Below are 12,276 nucleotides of genomic sequence, written 5' to 3'. Positions count from 1 at the left end.
GGGGGGAGGGTGGCGAGCCCCGGCGGGGGCTCCGCTCTCCCCCCGGCGGCCGGGGGCAGGGCGCCGGGTGGGAGGGCGGCCAGAGCCCTGGGGAGGAGGGCGGCGAGCCCTGACGGGGGCTCGGCTCTCCCCCCGGCGGCGGGGGGGAGGGCAGCCAGAGCGCCGGAGGGAGGGCGGCGAGCCCGGCTGTGGCCCCGCTCTCCCCGGCGGCCGGAGCGCCGCGCCGCCCCCCTCCAGGTGCCGCCCCAAGCACCAGCTTGGGTGCTTGGTGCTTGGAGCCGGCCCTGCTGCCTATTCAGAAACCTTAGAGGACGGACAGAACTGTTTCCATGAGTTATTATGACTAGTTTTAAGTTTTCCTGTGTTTATTTCTTTCTTGACATTGTAACAAAGGTTCTCTGTGAGTGGGCCTTCAGGGGACCATAGCTCTGAAGAATGGGACTTATGTGGACAGGAAAATTTGCTATACCTGGTTTCAGTCACCATTAGCAGGTGGCGTAAGCCAGGTGACACTGTTTTCTACTTCTGATGTGCTCAGTGTTTTAGCAACTGGAGGAGAGTTTTGGAAGTGCTTGTATTTCTTACTTTTTTTTTTTTTTGGTAACTGACACTGAGCGTTGAAGATAATCTATTCAAAAAAGACTCAGAGTCAATGCAATGAATTTGTGAGATCTGAGGTAAAGCAAATGCAAGTATTCTGTTATTGTACAGATAATGCAACTGTGCCCCAGACTTCACGTTCAAGCTGTTCAGACTTTGAGAATAGTGGAACAAGGAATTTTCAAAACACGAAGTTTATAGAAAAAGAGCAGTGGAGGTTGCTGTGAATTTATTGAAAGTTTTGACAAGATTGATATTTACATTAATTCCTGTTCCTTGTCTTAACTTTTTATATTAAGTTTAGTCTCTTACCTCTCTACTGGCCCTGTGGAACTGATTTCAATGCTACCGAGGTTTCATTTAATTTTATTTATTGTATAATTAATGATGTTATGATGCCTAGTGCCTTGAATAGGCATCATTATTATTTTAAATGTAAATAAATAAAATAGTTTAGTCATTTATAGATGTACCTGTATTCCGCAAAAATGTGGCGCTATCACTTCTAATATGTTAAAATATTTACATAAAAACATTAGATCCTTACACTGAGATATTAAAAAAAAAAAAAAAAAAAAAAAAAAAAAATATTGTAGGGAAAAAAATGCCACATTATTGAAAACTATCCAACTTCACACTTTAAATGTTCTTCCTTCTTTTGGAGTCATTACACATTGTGCCCCATCTATGTGCTTCAGGAAGCTGAAGGTTTGCTTAGCATACACTGAATGTCTGTGTTCTTTTAATCCCCTGTGCATATGTTTTCTCTCTGCCCAGTAATTTAATTGAGGTTAGACATTGGCTGGTGTTGACATAGCTTGATTTTTCTGTTCATAGTGAAGTATAGATTTAATAGTAAGGTCACAGTTCCAATTCAGTCTAAGTGTAAAACATTGCAAACTACATTATAGAGCCATTTTATTCATTACACCCTGGCACATATTTTACTTTTAATCCATAAAGCATACTAAATCAGAAAGTACATGGGTACCTATAACAGTACTAACAATAAAAACGTGCATATCTTGAAGAGATTCTAGATGAAATACTCAGCTCACTGATTACTAAAAAGTATTACAATTATTTGCAATTTTAAAATGTCTTCAGCAATCCCAGGAATTTGTTATAGTAATTTTTAAAGATTAAAATAATGTAGTACTTTTAATGTATGCTGAAGAAATTTGACTTTTTTTCCAAGGGTCTCCTGACAACTGGAGTAGAATTTGAATCTCTCCCTGCAGCTCTTTCTCTACCTGCTGAATCTGGCCTCTACCCAGTGACCCTTGTTGGTGTTCCTCAGAATACTGGGCAGATCACTATCAATGGTAAGGATTATATCTTTTACAGTTTTCATCAGGAAAATAGGCACAAGTATCTTATGGCATTGTGGACTTTTTGATGTAGTAGTTAAATTAATATTTATTTTATATTTCCACAAAGTCAGTATTTAAAAAGAACGTACAAAATAATCCTTCATCAAGAAGGTAGTTCTACATAGAATGAGAAAATAACCCATGATTTTTAGAAATACATCACTTTTGTTTAGATGTGTGTGTTCATTGCTGTTACTAAATTAAAATGCTAAATCTGAGGAGAAGGGGGAAAGCTACATAACTGAATAGTCTACTGCAAACTAAGTCAAATTGCTATTGAAAAAAATACTTTTGAAATGCTTCATGAGTATGCACAACAAGGTGAATCTTGCAGTTGACATTAATGGACGAGACAAGTTGGGTGAGGTAACAGGTTTTTATTGGACCACCTTCTGTTGATGAGAGAGACAAGCTTTTGAGCCACACAGAACTCTTCTTCTGGTCTGGGAAAGGTACTCCAAGACCCTAAGAAGAGCTCTGTGTGGCTCGAAAGCTTGTCTTTCTCATCAACAGAAAATGGTCCAATAAAAAGTGTTACCTCACCCACCTTGTCTCTCTAATATTCTTGAACCGACATGGCTACAACTATACTGCATATTGTTAATGAAACACATTCATGTAAAATAAAAGATTTCGCAAGTTGCTTATATATGAAAGATTTAGGTAGCAATGTACACAGTCTATTGTAATGCAGAGTTCATTTAATTAATTAACCGAAATAGGGCTGTGTCAATAGTGATAAATGGGAATCAAATTAAAAAAGTAATACATATCCCTAAGTTAGGTGGGATAAAGACTGACATACCAATGCTGAGTTCTAGAAAAAAGATTTTTCGTGCAAAGTGAGAGAGATTTGACAAGAATGAACCAATACCAATACAGATTGTTCAGGACATTTAGAAATTCCTAGACATAAATCTTTAGATTTTATACTGTCATGGAAGAACAACCATACTAGTAAATAACAGAATTAAAGAAAAAGTACTTACTCCGAAGAGGCTTTATCTTTTCACTTTGATTCCCTTTTCTATATACAGTATAATTTCAGTTATCCAAATTCACTTTATCTGAAAATCCTGGTTATCTGAATCCACAGGATGACCCTCATTAGCCTCGTTAGTTAATAGCACTTCCATTTTTCTGAATGCTCAATTGTCTGAAACTTTTGGATGTCTCCCAGACCACTGGGCAGTACTTTTCTCTCCCTTTATTTTCTTTCTGTTTATTATTTTCTTGTTCTCATCATTTTTTCTTTGCAAGATACTTCATCAATAAAAGGAGAAAACTGAACTGTTCAAAAGTGTTTCTGCCAAACTGGGGGATAAACCACTTAGTTATTTTATTACCAGAATATAGAAAATTAATTGCGGTTATGCGACCTACAGCTGTTGTTGGTCCTCTTTTATATACAGTATTCACACCAGAATATTTAATGCGGTGGTGGTAATCCCATGTGCCAAGATAAATTAACATACTTTTTGTCTACGACTGTTTATTTTTAGGGAACATTGCCAAATCTATTCTGCAAAAATTCTTGTAGTTTTGTTTTCTTATCCTGCAACTGTCTTGGCAAAAATTACTTTCCAGTAAAGGAAAACAGTAGTGAATTGTCCTTACGTTCTCATTTATCATTCATACCTTTTTCCGACACCTTTTTGTTTAACACTAGAGTTTTCTTGCAAGTTTAGGTTGTATAGATTGATTCCTCACCAAATAGTATTGAGGTAACTGCTGATAAAATTGAAATGAAACTTGTTTCTTATGCTTTATTGAAGATCTGCAATTGCTAAATTAAATATCAGTTAAGGGCATAAACATGAGGGGTTATCTTTTACGCTTTTTTCATTGGGAGAGTTAAAGGATTTTTTTTCTTTTACTGTTGGATACTGTTGAGAACTGATCCTGCATTTCTTGTACACCCAAAACACCCACAGGTATTAACCCTGATTGTGCACCCAAAACGTCAGTTATGTGACAATGGTGTTAAAAATGCTGGTCTGTCTACACCTGTACTCCTAGCATTGCTAGAATATAAGGTCCCAGAATATCAGTTCATGACTATATTTTTTAAAAATGCGTGAAAATCGTGGACTCTTACTTTCATAAGACAAAAGTACAGGGGTAAATGCATAACATTTGTCTATACAATGTGATACATTATACTTATATAGAGTCTTTCTTAGAAGGATTTGAAAATGCTTTTCAAAGTTTCTCTATTACCACCTGTGTAAGATATTTTAATAGGAAATGTTGTGATTTGCAAGTGAATTTCCTTACAGAATCTGGTCACTAGCAGGGTGTACAAAAATCAATGATTAAATACATAAAAATTTAAATTAAAACATTTGTAAGTTTTAAAAGCAAACCTATTTAAAATTAAATTTGAAATTATGATAACCTAATTTGAGGCTTAATTCTATTAAAATCTATTAAAATCATTTAAAGTAAATAAAAATATGCTATATATGTTTGCTGCTGAAATTTAAAAGAGAGTCAAATGACTGAACTGATAGAAGTCACTGGATAAGGACCTGGAACCAGAGTTGTTTGAAGTACTTTTGATGGCAATAGCCTCTTCTGCAGGCGTAGAGAGACTGTTCTTCATTTCAGTTTGTTCAACTAGTTCAGTTCAATGACTAGTTACTTCAAAGTTAAGAAACCAATTGAGAGTTGAGAAAGCAGGGAAGTTAGTTTTCCTCTTTCAATCTATAAATAAAACCTAGATGTGAGAAGATGAGATATACTAGTTCTAAAATCTTGAAGGACATGGTGTGACCAGAAAGAATCTGTTCAATTTACTAACTTTGAAAAAATCAGTTAGTTTTAAATGCAAAACGTGTTTTGATATACACTTATATCTTATGTACCTAGCACATTTTCAGGTAGATTTATTTAAAAAAAATAAAATGCTGTTTTTGTGCATTTTTAATAGAATTCTAATTTTCATTCAAATAGAGCTTGACATGAGTCACATCTAAAAAAATTAATCATTTAGTAAATAAGGAATGAATGAATCATTCACCATTTTCTAACATATTTAAAAAAAAAAAAAAAAGTCATCAGTCCAGTCCCCTGCATTCATGGCAGGACTAAGTATTATCTAGACCATTCCTGACAGGTGTTTGTCTAACCTCCTCTTAAATCTCCAATGATGGAGATTCCACAACCTCCCTAGGCAATTTATTCCAGTGCTTAACCACCCGGACAATTAGGAAAATTTTCCTAAATGTATGTTAATTTAAATACTTGCGTGAATAATATATTTAGATACAGTACATCCTCCTGGTTAGCTAAAAAAGTGCCAAGTTTTAGTATAATGGTTGTATTTAGCTGTAAATTAACGTTTTAATGATAACCAACCAATAAGAATCAACCTTTGTTTAGGAAAATAATTAAAGCACAAATACAAAACAAGATTGAAATTAGTGATTTTAAATCAAGGTTTCCTGCTGTCTGATTTCAATCATCATTAAAATTGGTCATTTACATCACTTTGATTTAAATCAATCCACCCTGGTCACTAAACTTTTGTAGTTAATCCCATCATGAAGCAAATAGTTTCAGGACAAATTGGCTCTTTTCTACCTTGAAATAGGTTATCATACTTCAGTCTTTGGAGTCTTCAGTGATTGTATTCTGGATAACCTGCCAGGATTAAAGACGAATGGCTGTGCAGTAGAAGTCATTCCAGCTTTGCCAAGGCTGCAGATCAGTACCTCTCTACCAAGGTAAGAAATTGAATTAGGTACAGATTTCATTTTTGGTAAACTAGAAAATGTTGTATTGGTTATAATGCTGTTTCTGGCTATACAAATTTGCTTTTTATAATGTGGGTATGTAATCACTGTATTTATAATACAATATAGTCTAATTTAGTGAAGTAAGACATATACATTAAAATCAAAGTGGCTTGAAATTGGGGTTGTGCCCTTATTTGCTCTTTGTGTAATATAAAACTGAAAAAATAAATTGTCTGACAATTTTTCACTTTTTTTTTTAAACCCTAGAAATATTAGGAATGTCAAGTCTGGTCTTCCTTGATTTTATTGGTTGACATAATGTGGTCTCAGAGAGTATATACTGAGAGATCTCATACTTGAATTGAAGAGGAGTAATGTTGAGTCTTTAACAAGTTTCTACTAAGTTTTCATTAGGCACTGGTATTAAATAGGTAACGATACAACATTTTGAGTTTGAACATAAGAACATAAGAATGGCCATACCGGGTCAGACCAAAGGTCCATCTAGCCCAGTATCTTGTCTACCGACAGTGGCCAATGCCAGGTGCCCCAGAGGGAGTGGGTCAACAGGCAACGATCAAGTGATCTCTCTCCTGCCATCCATCTCCATCCTGTGACAAACAGAGGCTAGGGACACCATTCCTTACCCATCCTGGCTAATAACCATTAATGGACTTAACTACCATGAGTTTATCCAGTTCTCTTTTAAACGCTGTTATAGTCCTAGCCTTCACCACCTCCTCAGGTAAGGAGTTTCACAAGTTGACTGTGCGCTGCGTGAAGAAGAACTTCCTTGCATTTGTTTTAAACCTGCTGCCTATTAATTTCATTTGATGACCCCTAGTTCTTGTATTATGGGAATAAGTAAATAGCTTTTCCTTATCCACTTTCTCCACGTCACTCATGATTTTATATACCTCTATCATATCCCCCCTTAGTCTCCTCTTTTCCAAGCTGAAGAGTCCTAGCCTCTTTAATCTCTCCTCATATGGGACCCGTTCCAAACCCCTAATCATTTTAGTTGCCCTTTTCTGAACCTTTTCTAGTGCCAGTATATCTTTTTTTGACATGAGGAGACCACATCTGTACGCAGTATTCGAGATGTGGGCGTACCATGGATTTATATAAGGGCAATAATATATTCTCAGTCTTATTCTCTATCCCCTTTTTAATGATCCCTAACATCCTGTTTGCTTTTTTGACCGCCTCCGCACACTGCACGGACATCTTCAGAGAACTATCCACGATGACTCCAAGATCTTTTTCCTGACTTGTTGTAGCTAAATTAGCCCCCATCATATTGTATGTATAGTTGGGGTTATTTTTTCCAATGTGCATTACTTTACAGTTATCCACATTAAATTTCATTTGCCATTTTGTTGCCCAATCACTTAGTTTTGTGAGATCTTTTTGAAGTTCATCACAGTCTGCTTTGGTCTTAACTATCTTGAGCAGTTTAGTATCATCTGCGAACTTTGCCACCTCACTGTTTACCCCTTTCTCCAGATCATTTATAAATAAGTTGAATAGGATTGGTCCGAGGACTGACCCTTGGGGAACACCACTAGTTACCCCTCTCCATTCTGAGAATTTACCATTAATTCCTACCCTTTGTTCCTGGTCTTTTAACCAGTTCTCAATCCATGAAAGGACCTTCCCTTTTATCCCATGACAACTTACTTTACTTAAGAGCCTTTGGTGAGGGACCTTGTCAAAGGCTTTCTGGAAATCTAAGTATCTAAGAGTTTGGGCCAGGGTGTTCCTATAATTCCTTTCTGCTTCATTAACTTCAGAGAAGGAGTCTCATTTAATTCTGACTATTTAGTCAAGCAAAGTCTTCAGTATTAAATTGTTTATATTGTTTTTTTAACCAAGCTGTACGTTGGGCTCACTGTGAGCACTCATTAAAATGTTATGTTAAACGTTGCTTCTAGTTAATGATTTTATTGCAAATGGTTTTATGTGTCCAGCAAAATGTATGAATTTAATCTCCCAGGCTCATTTTTAAGGTGTTATGAAGGTTTCCTTTGAGGATGAGGACTGAAGTCAGGTTTGGAAAGATGATTTTGTGAAAATTGTTCGCCCATAGGTGATTTTGTGTTTAATCATTTTTCTGTATGAGTTTATTTGAGAGCGTAGTGATTGTCTGGTTTCACCCACGTAGATGGGCCATTAAATGTACTGGATGAGGTACATCACATGTGATAGGCATGTGTAGGATCTTGAAAGGTTTGTTGTGGGTGGGTATTGTTGATCATAGCAGTGGAGGAGATATGTCTTCAGGTTTTGTATCTGTTGTTCAGGCAGGGTCTGGTGCCACTTTGAGTTGGTCTGTCCTGGTCTGTGGGGAATTAGTTTCTGATGATGAGCTTGGAGAGGTTGGGAGTTGTTTGAACCCCAGAAGAGGGGGCTCAGGAAAGATTTCTTTCAGGAAGTGGTCCCCATCAAGTATGGGTTGCAATTGTTTAATGATACCCTGGATCATTAAACAATTTAATGCTCGACACTAAAAATCATTGTTTTAAAAAGATTCTGAATGTATGACCTGTTACTATAATCTGTAACCCACTAATCTCCTTCCCTCCACCCCCTGCCCCCTCCCCCATGACTGCAGGATTGTTAATGGGCCACATCACCTTGAATGGTCCCTTAGAATATGTGTTCACTACTTACGCTAAACAATCTGTTCAACCTTGTATTTAGCTGTGACACTGTGAGTACCTTTCCCAGATCTGAAGAAGAGCTCCATGTTTGTCTCGTTTACTTAAAGAAGACAGTCCTATAAAAGATATTGCCTCACCTGTCTTGTCTCTGAAACATACATAGGCTACTTGAGTGTCAAGTATAGATACGTATTCTGAAATACCTTAAAAACCTACTGTGAATACATGTTTTTCTGTGAAGGCAGTCTTTTCATAGTGATTTAACAAACAAGGATGTTAAAAGTGTATGTGAATTTTAAATTACAGAACTCAGATTTACCACCAAATTTACCAACTATTAATCTCAATTCCTTTTGCCCTCACACCCTTGTTCTCCTCTGTCTCCTTTCCATCAATATGAAAAATTTTCAGTTTCCTCAAAAAACCTTAACCCCGTCTATCTCTCTTGTCCTGTAGTTGTCCTCCCATCAATTTTAAAGCTCCTTAAATAGTCAATTTACATTCGCTGTTTGAACTTCTCTCATCAGATTCCCTCCAGGATCCACTCCAATCTGTCTTGTGCCCTCTACGCTCCTCTGAAGTTGCATTTACCGAGTTCTCCAGTGACCTCTTCCTAGTTCATTTGAAAGTATTTACCCTATCCTCCTTGATCCTTGCACTACCTCTGTACCATACAACATCTGTTAATTTCAATAATTGACTGATTTGATGCATTTGCTGTTGCAGAAATTCTTGGAGAATCATTGGAGAAATCTTATCTCTGAAAATTCATATTCAGACAAAGATATTTTTCCTAGAGTATATTAAAACCTTGGTGAATAAATCATCCATTTTATTGTCCATGTACCATGTGAAACACACTTAAACCATTATTTCAGAAATCTTCAGTCATTTAACTTGTTAGTAATAGTGACTTAAGCAAACAGCTGCTTTCTGAGTGACCTCGTGGTGACTGCACAGTCAGTCAATCACTCCTGCTCTCCTCTTCTTCTTCAAGTGCTTGTTCATGTCTGTTCCATGCTAGGTGTGTGTGCGTCGCATGCACTGTTGACGGAGATTTTTCCGTTAGTATCTGTTGGGCCGGCTGTGGCGTCCTCTGGAGCCGTGTGTGTGCACTGGTATAAGGGACCCCGCACCCTCTGTTCCTTCTGCCCACCCATGATGGTTGCTGGAACAATCCTTTCATGAACATAAGAAAGCCCATAAACTGAGTCAGACCAAAGGCCCATCTAACCCAGTAGCCCGTTTTCTGACAGTGGCCAATGCCAAGTGCTTCAGAGGGAATGAACAGAACAGGTAATTGTCAGGTGATCTATTCTGTCACCCATTCCTAGCTTCTGGCAGACAGAGGCTAGGCACATAATCCTGGCCCATCCTGGCTAAAAGCCATGGATGGACCTATCCTCCATGAATTTATCTAGATCTTTTTTGAACCCTGTTATCGTCTTGATTTAGCAAGGCTCTTTCCAGTGGTTTTGGACTTTCTGTTCATAGTGTAAATAGTTTAGTGTATATAGGTTTTTTGCAAGTTGTGATAGTGTATATAGTTAGTGTATATAGTTCTTATTGTCGAAGGACTTTTTGTCTCAGGGGTCAGACATGCCCTGGTCCCCGGGCTGCAAGTCTTGTGCCTCTTGTGGCAAACCTATGCTTGTGAGTGAATTGCACTCGAGTTGCTTAAAGTGCTTGGGGGAAACTCACATGAAGGACAAGTGCAAACTCTGTTGAGACTTCAGATCCCGCACTAAGTAGTACAGGGGGATCAGACTCAAGGCTATCCTCATGGAAGCTGCCCTCAAACCTGTGTCAGAGCTGATCTGATTTGGTGCTAAGAACTTCTGCGTCAGTGCGAAGTGCTCTACTGGCAATGTTCTCCATCCCTAATGCTGCGGAAGAAGCACAAAAAGCAGTGCATTGAGAGAGGGTGCTCACCAGTGCAAAAGAGAGACAAGTGGGGAGAGTGAGCGAGACCTGTACTGGGCTGCTCTTCTACCCCGGACCCGTGTTAGCACTGTCGACTCCACCAAGGGAGTTGAGTCTGATGCAGGATCCTCTGCTGACACCAGAGAGCCACCGCAGTACCAGTGTACTGATGGTGCTGTTGATCCCATAGATTTATCAGTCAGCTAGGGACCTTCTCTCTTCCAGTCCCTCTAGCCCCACTGGGGACTCTACCAGCTCCAGCATCCAGAAGCAGGAGGGAACAGGGTGCATCAGGTGCCTTACTGGCACAGGGTCCCCTGGCACCATCCAGCGCCAAGCCTCTCCTCATCCCGGTGTCCCACTTCACAACACCACAGGTCCATGGAGTCCTAGCACCGTGTGGAAGTGGGTACTGCTCCACCGTGGTCACCCACAGAGGAATCCTCTTTGGAGTCCAAAGGGGAGTCTTCTGTACCAATGAAAGCCCACCATTGATACCATTCTATGCCCCATTGTGCTTCACTGCTGGTCTGACGAGTGCCTGGCCAGCGGGGCACTGGCCGATACAGTGACCACACTGGAATCTCTGGTGTTTTTCCCCAGCACAGAGGCCTGAATTCCACGACTGGTACTCGATGGCCTCTTGCAGACGGGCTGCCACTCCTTCCTGCTGGGCACCGGATTCAGACTCCGGCACCGACCATGGTACCAAAGTCCAGGAGATGCCTCCAGTGGACATAGTTGAGGGAGAGGAAGGAGCCCCTGCCCTGGTGCAAGTCTCCTTCTTGTTCTCCCCAGATGAGATTGTTGCGGGTCCCAGCAGCCTACTTCCCCAGGACGATTTCAGGGCCCACCAGGACCTTCTGAAGTGGGTCACTTCAAACCTGGGTTTGGAGCTCAAAGAGACATCACCCAGCCTTCCTGTTATCCTGGCTGCAGCAGCTCTATCCAAAGTAGCCCTGCCCATCAATGAGGTGGTGATGGGACCTGTCAAGGCCCTATGGCAGATTCCTTCTTCTCTGGCCCCCACGTCAAAGAGGGCAGAGAAAAAGTATTATGTGCCAGCAAACGGGATTGACCATCTGTACTCGCACTCTCCCCTGGACCCTCTGGGTGTCTGGCTAACAAAAGGGACAGGCAGGGAGAGTCGAGTGCTACCCCGAAACAGAAGGACTTTGAGAAACTGGACCTTTTCAGAAGAAAGTATTCCATAGGTAGTCTCCAGCTGCATATTGCCAATCAGCAGGCTCTGCTAGGGACATACAATTTTAATCTATGGGACTCCCTGACAAAGTTCAGACTCCCTGATTCAAGAGGCAATGCAGGAGTTTCTGGTCCTCCTAGAGGAGGGTAAGAATATGGCTAAGACTTCTCTCCAGGTGGCTTTGGATGCTGCCTGGATAGTGGCCTCTGTGGTCACCATGAGGTGCTGTTCCTGACTCCAGTCCTCTGGCTTTCTCCCAAGAGGTCCAACAATCAATCCAGGATCTCCCATTTGAAGGTTCCTCTTTTTTCTCGGAGCAGATGGGCATGAGACTTCACGGACTGAAGGACTCAAGGGCCACACTATGATCCCTAGACCTGTATGTTCCGTCTGCCTCTAGAAAACACTTCAGACCCCAGCAGCCTCCTTGATTCTTGGGACCTCCAAGTCAGGAGCCCTACAAAAGAAAACGCTGAGGTTATAAATGGCATCAACCATTCCTGTCTACCTCAGCCCAAGCAGGTCTTCTGAAGGTGTGCCCAAGAGCACTATACCAGTCGCCATTTCAGATCTGCCCCCCCTTTCATTTTTGGACCGTCTGTTGCTATTCAGCCTGGCTTGGGCATCTATAACATCTGGCCAATGGGTCTTGAGCATAGTGACAGTTGGATATACCCTTCAGTTTTTATCCATTCCTTCTTCCCACCTCGCATCCCTCTTCAGGGACCCTTCTCATGAGGAGCTCCTTGCTCAGCAGGAGCAATCCCTCCTTC

General features: G+C 40.3%; 1 protein-coding gene across 1 annotated transcript in view; it reads left to right on the top strand.

Moving 5' to 3' along the window:
* Positions 1–12,276, top strand: part of TRAPPC9 (trafficking protein particle complex 9) — an 848,931-nt gene that overhangs the window by 142,229 nt on the left and 694,426 nt on the right. Inside the window, exons 13-14 of the mRNA XM_026646706.1 lie at positions 1,799–1,925; positions 5,569–5,701. Coding sequence (XP_026502491.1) covers positions 1,799–1,925; positions 5,569–5,701 — 260 coding nt within the window. The remainder of the gene's footprint in view (positions 1–1,798; positions 1,926–5,568; positions 5,702–12,276) is intronic.

This window comes from Terrapene carolina, unplaced genomic scaffold, assembly GCF_002925995.2.
Source record: "Terrapene carolina triunguis isolate 2854851 unplaced genomic scaffold, T_m_triunguis-2.0 Scaffold58, whole genome shotgun sequence".
Taxonomy (NCBI): Eukaryota; Metazoa; Chordata; order Testudines; family Emydidae; genus Terrapene; species Terrapene triunguis.
This window is presented reverse-complemented; position numbering and strand designations above follow the sequence as displayed.